The sequence below is a fragment of the Lemur catta genome, chromosome 1 (assembly GCF_020740605.2).
Source record: "Lemur catta isolate mLemCat1 chromosome 1, mLemCat1.pri, whole genome shotgun sequence".
NCBI lineage: Eukaryota > Metazoa > Chordata > Mammalia > Primates > Lemuridae > Lemur > Lemur catta.
The window spans coordinates 205,148,803-205,170,459 of NC_059128.1; the positions used below are offsets into that span (position 1 = coordinate 205,148,803).

General features: G+C 35.7%; 1 protein-coding gene across 1 annotated transcript; it reads right to left on the bottom strand.

Annotated features, from left to right (window-relative positions):
• Window positions 1–1,602: 1,602 nt before the first annotated feature.
• GNB4 (G protein subunit beta 4) lies at window positions 1,603–20,754 on the bottom strand. The gene is made up of 9 exons (XM_045539721.1): window positions 20,657–20,754; window positions 14,850–14,888; window positions 14,036–14,142; window positions 11,302–11,365; window positions 9,972–10,134; window positions 8,874–8,940; window positions 8,564–8,765; window positions 7,294–7,510; window positions 1,603–3,244 (listed from the first exon to the last, which is right to left on the bottom strand). Exons 1-9 carry the CDS (start codon window positions 20,711–20,713, stop codon window positions 3,138–3,140), a joined length of 1,023 nt encoding a protein of 340 aa, XP_045395677.1. The 5' UTR covers window positions 20,714–20,754; the 3' UTR covers window positions 1,603–3,137.
• Window positions 20,755–21,657: the final 903 nt, after the last annotated feature.

The following is a 21,657-nucleotide window of genomic DNA, read 5'->3' on the forward strand; positions in this document are numbered from 1 at the left end:
GATAGCAAGAATTGCTTTCTCTTTTTTCTTTGAGACAGGGTCTTGTTCTGGCACTCTTGCCAGAACACAGTGGTGTCATCACAGCTCACTGCAACCTCAACCTCCTGGGCTCAAGTGATCCTCCTGCCTCGGCCTCCTAAAGTGCTATACGATTACAGGCGTGAGCCACGGTGCCTAGTCAAGAATTGCTTTCTTGAATGGGTTTTTGGGTTGATTTGCTAAACCACATGGTGATCACATTTTAGAAAAAAATATGTAACTCTGAAATATTCTTTCCAGGTCTCAAAAAACTACTCTTTTTAATGTGTTACAGAGTCTACAGGTCAACCTGCTGAGGCACATTATGTTTAAATAATCGTTATAAAATAAACAAGAAAAATTAATTGGGACCAAATATAATATTTTTGATACAAATTCTTTAAAACTAAATCCAGCCATATTCTTTTAGCCTTGAAAAACTAAGATCCAAACTACACAATGTCTCTACAAATTATATACTCTTACTGATTTCAGGAAGTCTTATGCACAAGAACAGAATGAAATAGACAATCAGCTCAATTCAAACTGCAAGTAAATTAAGTATATTTAGCAAGTGGAACTGCTGTGACCAGAAAGCAAAGGTTTAACTAGTAGGTTAATGTGGTAGTGAGGTCACTTGTCACCATTTGGTCATATGTGTAATTAGCCACAAGTGTTCAATAGAGGTTTTCAGTTGCCTAGTACGTATTTAATTATGGGAATTGCTTTAAACTCCTACACAAACTCTAATAACATTAAAATGTCATTTTGAAATATGTTAAGACCATAGAATTTTTGTGGTCTGTATGCCTCTCTGACTAAAGTATCTTGTTACTACAATAACTTTTAAGTAGAGGAGATGCTCTCATATATAGGATTATTTTTATACATAGTAGCAGTGGTTTCTTGAACAGGATTTTAGAATTAATTTGGAGAACTACATGGCAAACTTTAATCTCCCACACTATTTTGGAAATGAATAAGTTCCTTTAAAAAATTTTTGCTTTATGTCAAAGAGCTGCTGTTTATGTAGTGATAAAAACAGCCCACAAATAAAATAGCAAAAAGTTCACAGAAATCTTAACCAAAATGCAAATATACATTCATAACTGCCATTACAATATTCTGTTTTGGTCCTATATCTTAATTTGCTTTCATCCTTTTTATTCTAATTATTAACTGACCTTTAATAAAACTGATACTGACTTCATTATGTACTAACACATTCACAATATAAAAATGAAGATTTACAGGTAAAATTTGGGAGTATTTAGGTTAGGGTTACAGTGATCAAAAGTTAACACAGACCTGTTTGGGCCGGGCACAGTGGCTCATGCCTGTAATCCTAGCACTCTGGGAGGCCGAGGCAGGAGGATTGCCTGAGCTCAGGAGTTCGAGACCAGCCTGAGCAAAAGTGAGACCCCATCTCTACTAAAAATAGAAAAAAAAAATTAGCCAGGTGCGGTGACACACACCTATGGTCCCAGCTACTTGGGAGGCTGAGGCAGAAGGATCGCTTGAGCCCAGGAATTTGAGGTTGCAGTGAGCTATGATGACACCACAGCACTCTAGCCCAGGGGACTGAGTGAGACTCTCTCTCAAAAAACAAACAAACAAACAAACAAAAATATCCCCCCAAACAATAACAAAACAACCCCACAGACCTATCTGAAGAGTAATTTACTAAGTTACAAAACATGATGCACTTCTATATAGCAGAATAACCCATGACTTCACCATTAAGCAAGATTAACAATCTTCTATTGTTTTTAGATTTGTTTGTAAGAGAAAATCCAAGAGGAAAACTATCTTTGTTTAATTGGGGGGTGGGGGGCATTCTAATAATAGACACACTATTATACCATTGACAAGTAGAGGAATTGCTTAATATATTCCTCTGACTCCTTTAAGAACTGCTTTAGAAATTTTTCTTTTGGCTTTAAAGTGGAATCACTTAGATCTAGGCATTCTTTGAAGCAAAACCACTTTAGAACCCAGTATTTTGTGCTAAGGGAAGAAAATTAAAGAGCAGAAAGCTTAAATATTTAAGAAATTTGAAGACATATTTTACATCAATTCAGATTTTATATTACATGAACACAAAACTGATAAAGCCACCTTATTACAATTATAACAAATCAGTACTAGCAATTGGTTAGATTTTATTTCTTTCAAAATGTAACACTGTCACACTATATTTTCTATCTAGTATACACTGACAGAGAACACTGGGGCAGGATTAACCCAAATGTTTATCGAACTTCTGAAATACGAGTATACTCTATAAACTTAGTTCTAGAATATGAAATCAATAGGAAAGTCCAGCTATTTAAAGGGCTACTGAAAGCGTCAACTGATCAAAACCAGAATCATTTATATGCTATTATCTACTTTTTATGAATATAATAGATTCTAATGAAGTTTCTCATGTATGTCTAAAATGTCAGGGTGAAATTTCTAATCCCTGGCCTTTAGATTATCTGTCCCCTCAAAGGACTGAAAATGAGCACTTAGTTAGACTGACAGTATGGCAAAGGATGTGAGAGCCTACGGACTCCCCTCAGAGGCACCTAGCCCGTCAACAGTCTTAAACATTAAGCCAGGAGAATCTCCTTTAAATTAAAAGGAACGTAAAATTCAAGGGGACTTTCTTCAAACATAAGTACACACACAGAGGATTGTTTCCATCCATTACTCTGTCTGGTTCTTCCATTATAAAACTCAAAAATGTAACATTTCTTTTGTATACAAAGTTAAAAATGTAGTCTTTAAAAAATTCAAACAAACACAATTATAAGCTGCTATAATACAGACATTCTGTTCTACACAAAGAAAATAATTAGACTTCGAGTACACGCAATAATTCATCAAGGTTAAATTAACCCAACTCCTCAAATTAATACACTGGTCCTATTAATCTCAGCAGGCACTTTTGCCTTGTTTTGGTTTTTTTTTTCCACTTTTTTTTGTAGTTTACTGAAAGCTTCTTTTTGTATATAATAATCTCAATAGAAAAATTTTCACCTGCAAATATAAGGTAGAATTTTTTTTCACAGCTATAGGCTGTAACATTGATTTCTCCAGGTATCAATGGAGAACAGAAAATATGTATGACATTGTTAATTCCAGATTCTAAGAAAACTGTCCCAAGAGCCTGTAGCCACAGCCATGCCATCATCAGTTACACCTAAGCAGCTGACACGGTTGTCATGACCAGCAAGGACACCTGTAAAAAAGAATTCAGTATAAAGTTAGCAATTATAGAGTTTTAATATTAAACAAGTATATGTATAAAGATCTAGAAGGGTACTTTAACAGTCCAGTTTGATAGCTCATCAGTAAAAAAATTAAATTTAAAAAGCAACAAAAATAAAAAACTAATAGGTTCCTCCGAGTGGTAAGGGTTATGTTGGACATGTAGATAAAAGACACCTTTTTGAATTACTTGAATTTTTGACATGTGCATCAATTTGTTTTTTGTTTTTCTTTTGAGACAGACTCTCACTCTGTTGCCTAGGCTAGAGTGCCGTGGTGTCAGCCTAGCTCACAGCAACCTCAAACTCCTGGGCTCAAGCGATCCTCCTACCTCAGCCTCCCAAGTAGTTGGGACTACAGGCATGTGCCAATATGCCTGGCTAATTTTTTCTATATATATTTTTAGTTGTTTGGCTAATTTCTTTCTATTTTTAGTAGAGACGGGGTCTAGCTCTTGTTCGGGCTGGTCTTGAACTCCTGACCTTGAGTGATCCTCCCGCCTCAGCCTCCCAGAGTGCTAGAAAAATTAAATTTTAAGTGGAGTTCCATGAAGTAGCCTTTTATAAGAATAACAAAAACATTAGAGTGAAGTTGTCTTATATCACCACTTCCAAAATGACAACATAATTACTTTCTTCTGTTAACTACCAAAAACTGGGATGTTGTTGTTCATTGTATTATAGCTTTGTGAAACCATCAAACTTATCTAATTTTAATTTCTTTTGCATATTAAACTTGATGTCTTGATTACCACATAGGATAAAATGAGGTATTTCAATATTTGGTAGGAAAATGAGAAATATGAAGATTAAAAAGAAAAACTAGAGTATTATCAAATTCTCAAAAGAATTTTTTTTAATATACTGTGTTTGAATTTGCATTATCTCTCTATGTATGTAAGCATATCATTTTCACTTGATCTCCGGAACAGAGGTCCATCTCATCTAACTCTTTTTTTTTTTTTTTGAGACAGTCTCACTCTGTTGCCCAGGCTAGAGTCAGTGCCATGGCGTCAGCCTAGCTCACAGCAACCTCAAACTCCTGGGCTGAAGGGATCCTACTGCCTCAGCCTCCCGAGTAGCTGGGACTACAGGCATGCACCACCATGCCCGGCTAATTTTTTCTATATATATTTTTAGCTGTCCATATAATTTCTTTCTATTTTTTAGTAGAGATGGGGTCTTGCTCTTGCTCAGGCTGGTCTCGAACTCCTGAGCTCAAACAATCCACCTGCCTCGGCCTCCCAGAGTGCTAGGATTACAGGCGTGAGCCACCGCCCCGGCCTCATCTAACTCTTAATATCCTCTGCAGTACCTCCAGTATGGCAGTTTGGCAATGGGCAAATTTACCACCATTGGTTGAAATAACAAAAAATGAACACTATGGCTAAATAGTCCAAGAAATACTGGGAAGGAGAATGAATGAGTAATTCATGAATCAGGATTCAGTTTAAGGTGAAAGTTCCAGTTGAGCCAAGTTAAAACCAGCTATATACAGAGTGAAATGAAAATACAAGCACATGTTAAAAATGTGGAAAACACAGTTTTATTTTGTTATGCATACTATTCAGTCCAGGCAAAATACCTAATACCTTAAAAAATATTTGGCTTTGGGCAATAGAATATTTCCAAAAATCTACTTGCAAAGTGTAAAACTGAACCATGCAGTTTCTTGAGAGAGGGTATAGAAAATTATTCCTGGGAATGTTGATACTGCCTGTGCTCCATCAGAAACCACAAGAACCTTATAAGGGTTTAAAAGGGTAGGGCCATAAATTCACAAGGACAGTGAGAAGATGAGAGCAAGCAATGGCAACAAAATTTTGTAAGCTGGATGGTGGCAACTGTGTTAGTGAGCCCCAAAATGCTGAGTTCAAAATGAACGATCTTGTAAAGCCAAGAAACAATTACACTGCAGAACCTCCAAATGTTTCCCTGCTAGAGGAACCAGGTATCTCTGGAACCGGGCAGTGGCAAAGACAGGGTACAATAAGATTGCATTAGAAAGTGTTTATAAGTCAGTACAACCCTCCCAGGTGTCTTCTTCCTCCACTCTGCAGAGTCAGGTGACCAATCATCCTGCACCATGGCCTAAGACTAGAGACTTATTCACTGGAGAGGGTAAAACAGGGTTTCTCTTGACTGGAGGAAAAGAGGCACAGCTGAGATTGGCAAAACTGTGCTGAAAATGAGGAATAAAGAAAGTTTACTTGCTAATTGTTGTGGCCCCTGGTTTCCCTCTTGAAATTGGCCCCCAAACTGGCAGCCAGCTTATTATACACTTCAGGTAGCAGAGTGAAGATCCATCTCAGGAGAACATGGCTAGCCCAAGAAAAAAAGGCCACAAGATATACCGGAGGTTCCCAGTGGAAGCCTGGCCAGATCACCCTTTAGTAAGGCCTACAGTCAACACACCCAATCATGTGCACAGAGCTTTAGTTTGGTGCCTCCCTCTTCAGTATGAATAAGAAGCTTAGAATCACCAAACTTTTAAGGAAATATTCTAAAAATAAGGACAGGGTACTAAAAAGATGAAGGGAAAAAACAACTTGGAAACATAAAAGACTATGGTTGAAAAAGAAAACTAAAGAATTCTTTCACTACTAACATCAGAGAAACAAAAGACTTCATTATCGAAAAAAAAGTCCCATAAAAAACAAATTGAGACCAAATTAGCCCTCAAAATTAAAAAGATGATAGCAAAAATGAAAACCAAAACTTAACAGAAGGGCTGAAAGAACAGATGAGGATTTCTCCCAGAACATAAGGGGGGAGGGAGTCAGAAATGGAAAACAGAAGAGAATATAATAAAAAAGTAAAAGGACCAGTCCAGGTCTAACATGAACTCTCATTAGGGAGTTCTAGAAAGAAGGAATGATAATAATGGAGAAGAAATATAATCCAACAAGCCCCCGAAATTCCTAGTACTGCAGTGTATGAGTTTCCAGACCAAAAAGGCCCACTGCACCCCAGCATCATGGACGACAATGGATCCACTCCAAGACATGTCAAAACTGGCACAAAGTCTGAGGGTTCTTCATTAGTGAGAAAAACATCAAAACTGACACTGTAAACCAAAAATTTAGATTAGAGAATACAAAAAAGGTACGTGGCAAAAGAAGTCCCAGTACACTTCATGGCTCAGCAGTAAACATTCTTTAAAAGGCCATAATTATGTAAACACCAAATGTTGTTCTCAGCAAAATTTACTACATGGGAAAAACTGGATGGGAAGGACGTGGCTGTGGTGGGAGCAGGGATGCTAAAGCCAAACCCTCGCCATCCGTGGTAACAGGTCAACAACAGGTAAGGCCTAAAAGTTAACAAATAAAATCAAGTAACCACAATACTGGCATGTTATTTAGAGACATAAAAATAAATACTTAAAAGTTATAAGCAGCTGATTTTGGGAGCCAAAAGTATAAGCTGGGGTCAAAGTATTGCTGTGTTTTGGTAACAAGCCATATAGAACCATTTGATTCCTTTAACATTGAGTATGATTTTGATTTTTAAAAAAATTTTTAAAAATCACTGAATGTAATTTTATTTATCTGTCTTAGCAATATACTAAGAAGGATGTAATCTGTTATTAATGACCGTCCCCAGTAGGGCTTACTGTGTATTTAACCTTGTGGAACCTGCAAGGGAGGACTCGGAGAACAGGGCTGAGGAAAGACAACAGGTCTATGTCCCGCTGCACACAGGAGCTGCTCCTTCAGAAGTACACAAGTTAAGAAAAACTGTGATTCGTACAAGACCACACTGAATCATATTCACCATTCATCTTTAATACTAAAACTTACCAAACAAGAACATATTATAGAACTGTTACTTCAGAAAACCAAAATATAAATACGGTTTATGGACTACAACTGCACTCAAAGGGAAACAACAAATGGGAATGAGAACCACTGGGTTACCATTTTCCACGGCTCCAGGCTGTCCATGGAAGCCTGAAAACTGATGGGAACCTCGTCATGCTTCCTGAAAGTCAGAACTTAATATGGACTCATTTACTAACCTGCACGATCTCCTTTCAGCGTGTCCCACACGTTACAATTAAAGTCATCATAACCAGCTAGTAGAAGGCGCCCACTTTTTGAGAAGGCTACAGAAGTGATTCCACAGATGATATTGTCATGAGAATACAACAATAACTCTTGGTCTGCACGAAGGTCAAAGAGCCGGCAAGTGGCATCATCAGAGCCAGTGGCAAAGGCATATCCATTTGGGAAAAACTACAAAGAAAAGCAATAAACATTTACTCCATTGATGTAAATAAAAATGAGAGGCAGTGTAATAATAGACTCTGGGGTAAGACAGAACTTGATGCAAATTCCAACTTGGCTACTTACCAGGTAAGTGATGTTGACTTAAGAGTCTTAAATACTCTGGGCCTTAGTTTCAGTTTCAGAGTGTTGGTTAGGATTGAATAAAATAACATATGCAAACGAGTATATAGCTCATTATTTAGCACATAGCAAGTATTCAACAAATACTGGCTCTGGTGTCCTATATGTCTTATTAAAACATTTAAGTCAAATATTACTGTTTACAGAATGTGTATGTGTATGTGTGTATGTGTATACATACATATTCATATTTTTCTTTTTTTTAGAGATGGGGTCTTGCTATGTTGCCCAGGCTGGAGTACAGTGACTAGTCACAGGCACAATCTTCGCACATTCAGCCTCTAACTCCTGGGCTCAAGCAATCCTCCAGCTTCAGCTTCCTGAGTAGCTGGGACTACAAGTACGTGCTAATGTGCCAGCTTACATAGGTATTCTTAAAGAAATATTGCAAAATCCCATTATGAGAAATAAATAAATACAACATAAATAAATTTAAAACATTCCAATTAGGCTAAGTAATAAAACTGTGCATGATTAGTTTGTGAATACCATTTCTCAGACACTGGCACTACTCAACATTGACTTTTTTTTTGGAGGCAGAGTCTCACTCTGTTGCCTGGGCTAAAGTGCTGTGGTGTCAGCCTAGCTCACAACAACCTCAAACTCCTGGGCTTAAGCGATCCTCCTGCCTCCTGCCTCAACCTTCTGAGTAGCTGGAATTACAAGTGTGCATCATTGCAGCCAGCTAATTTTTCTATTTTTAGTAGAGATGCGGTCTCACTCTTGTTCAAGCTGGTCTCGAACTCCTGAGTTCAAGCAATCCTCCCACCTTGGCATCCCAGAGTACTATAGGATTGCAGGTGTGAGCCACCATGCCCAACCCAGAATTCAACACTTTAAAGGCAGAATACGTTTTCTTTGAAGATACTATTCACTTACACTGACAGCATTAATATCTGAGACGTGTCCTGTGAAAGACTGTCTACACATTCCATCTCGAATATCCCATAATTTGGAAGAGGCATCACAAGCACCAGAAACAAAAGTCCTCATGTCAGGACTCAGAGAGAGACTCATCACATCTCCAGAATGCCCAGTGAATGTGGTGGTCTGCTGGGCAGTTTCGATGTCCCATAAAGCACTACAATTAAAAGTAAATAAAAATATTTAATGACTATTATGTCTTCATCCATTAGTTCCTATTACCACCCTCAGACCCCAAATCAGTGTTTTTCTGGAATAAACTTACCAAGTTGTATCTCCTGAACTTGTAACAATTTGGCTGTCATCTAAAAAACGACAGCAGGACAAATAGCCTATAGCATACACAGAAGCAAATTTTAGGTTATCATTGATCAAATGACTCCAGTTACCACATAAAAAAGTAATATATATCTTGAAAAATATAACACCTGGACAAGTGTTTGTCAGTATAATCTATAGTTCTACTTTCAGTTACTTCAAACTCTGTGCTGCGTACAAGTAAATTTTATCAACAAACCTTCTTAGGCATTTAATGTGTCAACGTTGTTCTTGGCACTCTGAAAGTTGGAAAGCTGAGTAAGACACAGCCCCCTAAGAAAATTACCTAGTGACGAAAGATATTCCTTTACACAAATAACTATTAATATAATCTATGGCCAACTGTGTTAAGCACCTTTGAGAAATAATTTTAAAATATTGTGAGAAATTAGAAGAATATCAGTGAAGGCTTTATGAAAGATATAACATTTAATGCTTAGCATTCATCAGTGTTTCAAAATATGGAAATGGCAGGGAAACACCATTCTAGAGATTTTTGTAAAAGCATGGTCAAATAGTACTGCCAAAAGTTCCAATGGGCAGACAACAGATAAGTGGCAAGAAAACTCCTAAGTAACACTGCTAACCAAATATGACACTATTGAACTACGGTGTGCATGCTGGCAAATAAAGCAATGCATTATCATGGTGAAAAATACTTCATTAATGTACTTGAGTGCATACTTTCCATTATGTAATTGAGTACAGATGCCACAAGCCCATAATTGTTATATGGTAGTAGAAAATAGAGAAAATTATATTTGCTTTTCATATTTTTCAGTAGTCTGAATTTTTTGCAGTAAATTTGTCATTTTTACAAAAACAATACTACTATTTGTGAAAGAAAAATAAAATTCCAGTCATTGCACGTATGATTATAAAAAGTTAATGTTTCCCTAATTTGTAGTAATTTCTACTCTCACCCAGCCGTTACTCATCCTTTAGCCAGCTGAGCACAATTTGTCACTTGTCCTTGATCAGCGCATTCTACAGAAGGAGCTAGGTTTCACTCCTTCACTAAAGAATAATGCTTAGCGAAGCTCACCCGTGTGGCCCGGCAACTCTCGGCTTACTCGCACGTTTCCCTCTCTGGTTTTTAAGTTATATATGGAGCAGATGTTGTCCAGGCCTCCACAGGCAACGTAATTGCCAGAGGGAGCATAGGCACAGGTCATCACCCAGGAGGACCTCAAAGGAATAGCGTGCATCTGCAGAACACATTCCACACAGAGCTATTACTAAACAAACACTACAAATCACACATTGGTTTTGTAAACCTATTTACAATGAAGTAAATATTACTAAAACTCAAATACACGTACGAAAAAGAAGCCAAATAAAGAATGTAATGGCTTTAAAAGGCAAACAATGAAAAATAAAATACTCATGTACATTAAAATGCCTATTATTTTTTTTTGTATTATCAAATCAGAGTTACGAAGTACTCTTTTTAGAAATAATTCTTTTAACAGAAGCAAGGATATGAAGATGTCTCAGTGCTAATACAGACATTTGAAAAATTAAGTATAAAATGTTAAAGATTTTAATAAAATTCTTTGTTTTTGCAGTACTGCTCAAACGAGTTTCCTCCAACATAACACTGAATGATAAAAAGGGAGGTAATTAGCAAGTCTCAGAGTGGACTGAAATGGTTCTTCCATGGAGGGATCACGTTACTATCCTTCTATTAATAGGTTCATATTCTGGGATCTCACTTAAACAATGGTGATAGTTTTGCACTGATCTACCACTGCCTGCTGCCTTGCTATCCCAACATCAATCATTTGAAGGTCAGACAGAAAAATTTAAGGTATATGGGAATACCAAGGAATTAAAGTGTTAATAAAAACACTTTAAATCAGGGATTGTTTCCAGTGGATGTATGAAAAGAATCCACAGTCTTACACCATTGAGAGATCTAAACAACTTGTAAATTGCCTCCAATCTACTGTATCTTCTAAGCAGCCCAGAAATACAAATCAGTGCCTGGAGTGGGAGAAAGAAAAGCTCCACACTAGCCATCTAGCTCACCCACAACTAGAAATAAAAATCTCAGAGTCACTGTCATATTAAGAAACGGGATTTTAAAAAAATCATTTATATGTAAAAATGGTACTCTTTCCTAATATTCAAATCTGAAATATGAGAGTCAAGTAAAACACAGTGAACAATATTTCTGTAGTTGCCTCTGGAAATAAAAAAAGGGCTAACTATTAAAAACAAACACTAAGACAAAGGAGAAGATCTAGATAAAAATAACTAGAATAATTTTTTTCAGAAGGCAATTAAAGTTTGAAGCAATAGAATAAAGGAAAGAACTGGTGGATAGCAAACCAAATACAAGGTTATTTAAAAGAATGATTAAGAAATTCTACCTTATTTGTTGTATAGCTATCCCAGATAATTAATTTTCCATCTTGGGAAGCACTGACTAGCAACCTAGAGGAACAAACACAAAAATAATTTTATACTTAGAGGAAAAAAGTAGTTTAGTTGTACCTTGCATTAATATAGAATATTTCAGAAAAGAAAAATATGATTTTTCTAAAAACTTGACACCAAGAAGTGTTCTTCCAACTTTGAAAAAATTTATGATGCACACCAAAAATTTTGAACATAAATCGTAACATTTAGTAATTGACTAAAAATGTCTCTGGCTATGATTCAACTTTTTCAGGGTGACAACATTTTCATTATGATTCAAGAGTTTGATAGGTATCACCTCACTGGTATAGTATTTACTGACTTAAATTTAATGACAATAAAGTACGTATAAGCCTAATAACCATATTTCATTCAATCTAAGAACATCAATTGAGAGCCTATGACTGTGACAGTGTCATAGGTACAACACAGGATACATCTCCTGTTCTTTTTTTTTTTTTTTTTGAGACAGAGTCTGGCTCTGTTGCCCAGGCTAGAGTGCCGTGGCATCAGCCTAGCTCACAGCAACCTCAAACTCCTGGGCTCCAGTGATCCTCCTGCCTCAGCCTCCTGAATAGCTGGGACTACCGGCATGCGCCACATGTCCAGCTAATTTTTTTTTATATACATATATATATTTTTTTAGTTGTCCAGCTAATTTCTATTTTTTTTTTTTTAGTAGAGATGGGGTCTCATTCTTGCTCAGGCTGGTCTCGAACTCCTGAGCTCAAACGATCCACCCGGCTTGGCCTCCCAGAGAGCTAGGATTACAGGCGTGAGCCACCGTGCCCGGCCACATCTCCTGTTCTTGAGGCCTCTACCATCTGGTGGACATAAGACATTTACTCATATTTATAATAAATCAAGTAAGTCAAAACTTAGGAGAGTGGTACAAAATAAATGCCATAGGAGAGTAAAGGAGGAATGAACAACTGCTAGTTGAGTTAATCAAAAGAGAACGTGTCTTAAAAAATGGAATTTTGAAAACTAAAGATGGGGGAAAGTCCGTATCTTAGGAGGAGGCTAAATACGATCAATGACCAGAGGCAGAAAAATATGACAAGTGTTTCAGGAATTGTGAGTCTTTCAGTCATATAGAATTTGTGAGAAAAAAATAAATTGAGAAAAGTAGACTGGGCTTAAACTGCAGAAAGCTTTGCCAAGCTAAGGAGTATGAACTTTTGACTAAGTAATTATTAACCAATGAATTTTTTGTTTTGTTTGGACTTTTTATTTTTCACCATGGTATAAAATTCAAGATACAAAAGGATATGCAGCGAAAAAATCATCTTCCTGGGCCCACCCCCAGCCCAGTTCCCTTCCCTACAGGTAAATAGTATTGCCAGGTTCTTGTGTATCATTAATCAGTTTACATTTTTACGAAAGAAAAGTTCTGATAGTGAGATATGGGATGGAACCTAAAGAAAATTCTTTAAAACTCAATTGGCATCATCAGCATATGAGCTGAGAATAGTGTTAAGTAATGAGCTGACAATCAGAATGAGCAGGAAGACGATGTGAGATAGGTTCCTGTACGATATTTTGGGGTTTTCTTATGAAGATTAATAGTCTTCAGAAAATTTTTAAGTAAGAACCACTAACGTTTCAAGTTATTGTATTTTAAGTTAAAAGTCTGCTATATCAATTGGTAAATCATGTTTATCTGAAACTTTAAGATAAAGAATAAAACATTTGCCCTAGCCTTATGTCAGCTGTCAATTACAGAATTTACGTATCCTCTCCTAAGAGGCACATGTTCTATATATTGTACTCAAGCATTCCACTGACGTCTGAGAGCAACAAATGAAGCTTCCTCTATTTTACAATTTTAGGGTCTCCTGGAAGAAGAGAATAAATGTGCAATTTCTGTTAAAAAGTAATTCCTTGCTTTGGACACATCCCAATAAGATTAACCAAATCAAACAAACAAGTCAATCACTGAGGCAGCAGGCAGACCTGCTATTACCAGACACCCTAAAAAAGCACAAGCTACACTACAACCCTACGAACACAGTGAATCTTGATGACCAAACCGTCTAACTGCAGGCCAGGAGGCAGGTGTGCTTGTGTGTGCATGTATGCATGTGTGTGTGTGCATGTATGCATGTGTGTGTGCATGTATGCATGTGTGTGTGTGTGCATGTGTGTGTGTGCATGTGTGTGTGTGCGCACATGCACTTGCAGATGTTCAACTTGCACATTCAAGCACATGCATTTCTGTGTTGGAGTTGGGAGAATAAAAGATGTATCAATGGAAATATCCTCATTTCATGTAATTCCATCATTTGTGAATTTATGTAATTATATAGCCTTATCTGGTAACTTGTACACAAGTGTTCAATAAATACTTGCTTATTAAGATTTCAAGGACTGCTTTTGGTGTATTAAAAAGCAAAGTATAATATCCCACTGCAAAGAAAAGAAATCCTCTTTAAAATAGCTGTCCAGGATTATTTGATAAAGGATATTTTTGAGAGGTAAATTTATTTTCCATATTAAAGTCTTTTAAACCTTTAAAGTGTCAATGAATAATCTTAGTGAAAGCCAAGTGTTCACAGTAGATGGACTTTCTGCAAACACTTCACAAATATGGTTTGTTTTCGTAGCGATAGTAAATAAAAAATGCAAATGATGATTCCTAATAAAAATAATTCTGCTGACAATTTGAAAATGACAAGTACAAACCTTGAATCATATCCCCAATGCATAGCATAGATCTTAGCTAGGTGGCCCCTCAGTGTACGTCTTGTCCGCATTTGTACTCGACCCACAGAGTCCATATTTGACGTGATCTTTAGAAAGTGACAAAAATGTTATTCTTTACCTTAGACATAGTTCAGGAGATAAACTAGAAATACTTAATTAGTAGGCAAAAAAGAAAACACAAAATTTATAGTAACTGCAGGTAATTTAATACATATAATTTCACGGTTGTTATAGGATCAATATGTTCATAAATTATGATTGATTTAAAATAATCCTGCATGCCATTATAGGTAAGAATATCTTACCTATACTGTCTTACCTAGACTATTAACTAAAAACAACAGACATAACCTTTAAGCTTTAATAAAAACACAGCCACAAATAAAAATCTAGTAGCAACATTTATAATTTTAATTATCTATAAGAAAGTCAGGTTTTATATTTGTAGAGCACATAAAATATTTCCTTAATAAAAATGATCGATATTAATTAAACATGAAGGCTTCCTAAGAGTTTTTATAAGAAAAAAAAATCAGGGTACACAAAAAAGAATCAGAAACTACTTAAAAATTTATAATATACCATTTATTTTTCCAAAGACTTCTATTTTAACACTATGTTTTAGAAAGCACTTGTACTGTACAGTGTTTGGCATATTACAAAGTGATTTTACATAAAGATTTCATTTTATTTTTTTCAACTAAGTACTAATAAAAGGAATCTGAATGTCATTTGCATCAGTGTTATTTCGTGTAAATTACTAAAATGAAATAAGGAAAAAAAAAAACTTTACCTGAACAAGGGTTGCATCATTACATGCTTTCCTAGCATCCTAAGGAAAGATATAGTATGACATTTAGATGTGGAAACCTCTAGAAATGACTAAAGTAATTTTTAGAAAATAACTATAGCTTATAATAAATATTTTTATTGAAAATGTAGATTTGCAAATATACTTTTCAGTATACTACATAATCTTTATTTTTAAATTTTTTATTGAGATAAAATTCACATAACAAATTTAGCCATTTTAAAGTACATAATTCAGTGGTTTTTTGTATATTCACAATGTTATGCAACCATCACCCCTAATTCCAGAACATTTCCATCACTCTAAAAAGAAACCCCATACTCCCAATTCCTTTTTCTCCCCCAGCCCTCAGCAATCACTAATTTACTTTCTTTCTCTATGGCTGTGCCTGTCCTGGTCATTTCATATAAATGGAATCATACAACAAGTGGCCTTTAGTGTCTGGCTTCTTTCATTCAGCTTCATGTTTTCAAGGTTTGTCTGTGTTGTAGCATGTATCATTACTTCACTCCATTACGGATGAATGATATTCCACTGTAGGGATATACCACATTTTGTTTATCCATTAATAAAAAATGATAGACATTTGGGTTGTTTCTACATTTTGGCTATTATGAATAATGATACTGTGAACATTTGTATACAAGTTCTTGGTGTACCTATATTTTCAGTTCTCTTGGGTATATGTACCCAGGTGTAGAATTGGTAGGTGATACAGTAATTCTATGTTTAACTTTTTGAGGAACTACCAAATTGTTTTTCACACCAGCTACACCATTTTACATTCCTACCAGCAATGCATGCGGGTTCCAATTTCTTTGCATCCCCACCAACACCTGTTATTGTCCATTGTTTTTATTATTATTATTATTATTATTATTACAACCATCTTGGTATGAAGTGGTATCTCATTGTGGTTTTGATTTGTATCTTCCTAGAGATTAATGATATTGAGCATCTTGTCATGCACTTATTGGCCATATGTATATATCTTGTTTGGAGGAATGTCTATTCAAAAGCTTTGCCAATATTTAAATTGGGTTGTGTTTTTATTGTTCAGATATAGGAGTTATATATACTGGATACTAAGACCCTTATATGATTTGCAGATTTTTTCTCCAGTTCTGTCAGCTATCTTTTCATTTTCTTAATAGTGTCTTTTGACACACAGATTTTTAATTTTGATGAAGCCTAATTTATCTGTGCTTACCTTTGTGCTAGTGTCGTATTTACTGTTGCCTAGTTCAGTGTCATGAAGATTAACATTTATGTTTACTTTCAAAAATTTTATACTTTTAAAAAGTACATTTATGTCTCATTTTGAGTTAATTTTTTATATGGTGTGAGGTAGGGAGTCCAAATTCATTCTTTTGCACGTGGATATCCAGTTGTCCCAGTACCATTTGTTGAAAAGACTATTTTTCCCTATTGAATGAGCTTGTTACCCTTGTTGAAAATCAACTGACCATAGATACATGGATTTATTTATGGACTCTCACTTCTAGTCTCATTATACAAATACACTTTTGGTTTATGATAAAATATTTTTTTAAAAATTGCATCCTGTAATGAAAAATGATCTAGGTTGATTTAGTAAGTCCTTACTATTCAAAATTGTATTTGTTACTAAGCATCAGCAAAAATCAAGAGTACTGAGTTCCCTTCTATTTGTTTTTGCATCTAAAAGTTGATGTGGTATGTATGGTATACTATTAACGGAACATTTATAAGAGGAAGGATACTTATAGTATACTCCAAGTCATTTCAGAAATACTAAAAAAAATACAAAACATTTCTTGAAAATGTTTTGCAAATATACTGTGTACAGATGCTATTAGAAAGAAAACGTTAGATTCAATATGCAAAAAAGATATCTCAGGAAAATAATTTTTTATGTAATAGCCAACAATTTACATTGAATGGCATCTGTATTTTTATATCAATAGCAAATTCCCTACATGTTAGCAGGTATTTATGCCTAAGCATTATAAAGTAGCCTTTCAAAGAAACTTCAAATTTGTATACATACTGAAGGGAATTATTAAAAGGAAGACAGTGAAACAGAAATTGACATAAAATAAGAAAGACAACAAAGAACAATAAGCAACAAAACATTTTCAGCCAAATATATCAGTTAATAAAAAATTTAGAGAATTCAAATACATGGAAAAATCAGAATCCTTCCTGCTAGACTTAAAATTTTTTTCCTCAAAGGGTAGGGTAGTATCCTCTCCAACTTTGTTTTTTCTCTACAGTGCTTAGTACTGTATACTCCTGGGCAAAGAGAAGGCACACAATATTTATTGAATAAATGTTTCAAATGGACAACTTGTTCCAGTCGGCCAAAGGAAAAATGCCTGCCTCAGCTCACAGCAAAGACTGGATTGAAGACATGACCTTTTTGGCTGCCCTTTCAACCTATTTATAAACACTTAGAATATTTCTATGTAAGGGTGTTCACGAGCAGTTGCACAAACATATGATTTGATTCTCTCATTCTTAGCCAAATTGTGGGTTTAGAGACCTCATTTGGCAAGGAATAATTTAGCCCACTTTCCTACAATGAAAAAAATTTCCAGAAATGATAGTGACGGCCTTAGCCATGTTCCAAAAATGGTGAAATTGAAGATTAAATTCTAAAAAGAGGTTCTCTAATTTCAAGCTTTATGAAAATGAACTATCATTGTTTAGGCCATCTTTCTTGATTTAGTCATTTGATAGAAAAATTGGTTGAAACACTATGTGTCAGGCACTATTCTAGGCACCATGGATACATCAGTAGACAAAAAAATCTCTGCCCTCACAGAGCTTACATTAACAATTTAAAAACTGTAAATGAAAATTTTTGAACTATAGTGAAAATTGGTACAAAAATTAAAACATCATGTTGGAATACAAGAATTCTACAAATATCTTAGCAGTGGTTACTTACAAATTTACATTATGCAAAGATTTTGTTCACCTGAAGAACTTACTCGTATGAACACTATTATCCACTATAAAACTGAATGTAAAACAAATATTCCCAATTAAAGGCTGAATTCCATACTGTCCACCACAAGAAATAAAAGATCTGATATTAACATCTTTGTGCAAAAGAAGACATTTCTTGTCCCAAATCAAAGATGTAACAATTACAAAAGAAAACAAAATCTATATTTTCTCTACTTGAATTTAAAATTCCTTCTCTATTTTGAATTTAAAATAAATCATCTATTAAACCAATAGCATACATTTCTATTATGCCACATGTTTATAGCATAGTTAGGTAAAAATATAGTTAAATTATATTTCTGGAATGGCAGAGGAAAGAAAGAAGGAAGGGAGGGTTTTTAAATACAGTGTGACATGATTAAAATGAGAAGAGAAGTACATAGTATTTTATGTATATGTGGTTACTTGAAATCACAGGGGGAAATGATTCAGTAAGCACCTGTGCCCATGACATTGTGCTTGGGATGCTGTGAGATATGGAGATGATTAAGACACAAAATTTTCCATCCAAGTACCAGTATTAGGGGCAAATGTACACAAGGAATTATAATACAAGACAGACCATGACTGATCCCGTAAGAGTCTAGTGTGCTATATAAGTAAGGAACTGCCACCTGCTGGCGTTAGACTAAGTCCTTTATGTGTTACTTCATTTAATCCTCCGCACAGATATATAAAGTGAACATTGGTACTCTTGCTCACAGCAAAGATACTGACCATCAAAAAAGTGAAGAAACTTGCCCATGGCTACAAAATAATGAAAAGGTGGAGTCCACGATGTTCCACCATGCCATGCCGCCTTCCAAGAAAAGAAAGAATAAATCCAAGTGGAGGACTCTTGGAGGATTAGCACTCAGTGGGTAGATTTAGCAAGAGGTGGTATAATTCCAGGTAAAGGAAACAATGTGATCAAAGGCAATGAGGTGGGAAAGAGCAATGCATGTTCAGGGAGTACTGCTGCAGCGCAGGTTGCAGGGAAGCATGCTAGGAACGAAGGATGGGAGGCAGGGCAGCACTGGTGACAGAGCACAGGGTGTGAAATCGAAACATGACCAGTCTGAATCGTGGACCTATTTACTAGTTATGTTACCTTGGCAAGTTATTTAATCTCACTGAGCCTCAGATTCCTCAACTATACCATCTACTTCACACGGTTGCCGTGAAGAATAAATGAGATGGCATCTGACCACAAGTTTGGCCAATCAGCTGCTCCTGCTCAGCATGTGAAGTAAGTGATAACTCGTTCTGGTGGTGGCAGCGACATCAAAATCAGAGGTTAGCCTGGAAAGCCTGCTCTGATCATCCCAGGCAAGATAAATCCCTCCTTTGTTCGGAAAGCTTTGTTCAGACACCTAAGGCATCAACCCAGAACTCTTATTCACATCTAAGTCACTGAATTCCTTGAATTCCTGGCAGTGAATCTGAGGATGACCTCACTCCACTCAGAACCAGCACTTTTCTGGTCAATGTTCTTCATTCATCCCTTGTTTTTCCTGATCCTTTATTCTCTTTTCTTGTAATATCTTTGTATAGATTTTATTCTTCATTTTTGAATTAGACAAGTTCTTCTGAAATAGCTATTGCAAAAGCTATGGGAAGGGCCATAGCTGTGTTCCAAGTTATCAGAGATTCTCCCTGCTTATATTTGCAAGTTGTTTTAGCCTTTACTTTGCCCTGTGAAAGTAAGTAGGCAGCTGCCAGGCTACTCACAACTCAGTCTCTTTCCCCTACCCTGCTCACCAACAGGCTTCCTAAAAGAGAGCAGGCCTACATCCTTTCATTTTAGCTCTGCCTTCCTTGATCCTCCTCGGTGCTAACAAAGTTCAAAGAAGTATCTGTTTCCACTGTTCCACAGAAGGGACTGTTGGTGCTGTGCCTAGAGAATGCTCCCTACTTGGTATGAGATTTATAACCGTAGGCACCTTCTCTCTGCCCACCTGCAGTCGCTTCACTGTGTTTGGCGACTCTTCCCCGTACTATTATGGCTTGAAGTTCTAAGTGTCTTTTAATTTTCTCAAAGCTAAAGCTTGTTATTTGTTTCTTACCCTTCTTACTGTTTTGAGTTCATCTACAAGAGTACAAGATATTAGATATGTCTTGATTTTGCCATTAATAAATTTTAATGTTTCCCTGAAATCTAATGTAGACATTAATATTTTCCTAGTATATTATAATGTGATATTATCTACCTCATTGTATTGCACCAAAAAATCTATGATTCCAGGTATGTGAATAAGAAGAGAATTATGGGGGATGGTTAATGGGTACAAAAACATAGACAGAATGAACAATATTTGACAGCACAACAAAGTGACTATAATCAACAATAAGTTAGGGCATACTTTAAAATAACTAAAAGAGTAGAATTAGAATGTTCCTAATACAAAGAAATGATGTGATGGATACCCCAATTACCCTTATTTGATTAATTCACGCTGCATGCCTATATAAAAACATCACAAGTACCCTATAAAGATATACAACTATTATGTACCCATAATAATGTTTTTTAAAAAGAGACAAAAGTTTGTCTTTCAGCTGAGATTACAGATATACTATTAACTTCTCAGGCCACAGAGGCTATTCTTCTGCATAGGTACTCATTAGGAATGGTTTTGGTGAGTTATTTAGAGGCATGATAAAAACAGACTTTAGCTCTTAGTTTACATGTAAGAAAAAAAAAACATTTCTGGCCTTATAAATTATTTAATATATGTAGACTGATAAATAAGCAAATTTTATACATTGTTGATACTAAATAAAAGTGTTTAAATTTCAAAATGAAAAGTTTTTACCTGAATCTGATTCCGTAGTTGTTCTGCTTCCTGCCTCAACTGTTCCAGTTCACTCATCCTTTGAATCTGTTTACCTCAGGAATTAACAAGGGAAAGCAACTGTTAAAAAAACAGAGAAAGATTAAATAGTTAAAAAAAAAAAAAGCACAGAGAGAGAAAGATTCAGTTCTCCATTCATATCTTAATCTACTTTTAAAATACTGACATATAATTTCTTTTTTTTTTTTAAAGGTTTTTTAAGTCTCACTGCCTTTTTTTTTTTTTTTCAGCATTACGAGTGTACGAATGTTTAGGTTACATATATTGCCTTTGCCTGAGTCAGAACTTCAAGTGTGTCCATCCCTCAGATGGTGCGCACCACACCCATCAGCTGTGTATATACCCATCCCCTCCTCCCCCACCACCTGCCGGACACCTGATGAATGTTACTGCTATATGTGCACATAAGTGTTGATCAGTTAATACCAATTTGATGGTGAGTACATGTGGTCCTTGTTTTTCCATTCTTATGATACTTCACTTAGTAGAATGGGTTCCAGCTCTATCCAGGATAATACAAGAGGTGTAGGTCACCATTGTTTTTTGTGGCTGAGTAGAACTCCATGGTATACATATATCACATTTTATTAATCCACTCATGTATTGATGGGCACTTCAGTTGTTTCTACATCTTTGCAATTGTGAATTGTGCTGCTATAAACATTCGAGTGCAGATTTTTTTAACAGAACTGACATATAACTTCTTTTTGGTTTTTCTGAAACTAAAGTGAGATAGTCAATTACTACTGGAATTTTAAGCTACTTAGTAAATATAGGTCTAGATTATTTGCTGAAGGGTTATATGCAAGAATGTGATCAGAGGATGTAAGAGAAATGCTGAGTTATAGTATTCAAGACTGAATTACGGGGAATTAGTACTAGAATAGAGTCCAGTAAGAAATACTTTACAATAGTTCAGAGGACAACAAGAGATACTCCCACTTGGATGTCTGGACAGGCAC

What these genes read in the sequence shown, in the direction of transcription:
- GNB4 (XM_045539721.1), bottom strand. Translation starts at nt 20,713, where the DNA reads ATGAGTGAACTGGAACAGTTGAGGCAGGAAGCAGAACAACTACGGAAT. An exon ending in AACTACGGAATCAGATTCAG is followed by an intron (nt 14,889 to 20,656) that starts GTAAAAACTTTT and finishes ATCTTTCCTTAG; the next exon opens with GATGCTAGGAAAGCATGTAA. An exon ending in ATAGCTATACAACAAATAAG is followed by an intron (nt 10,135 to 11,301) that starts GTAGAATTTCTT and finishes TGTGTTCTGCAG; the next exon opens with ATGCACGCTATTCCTTTGAG.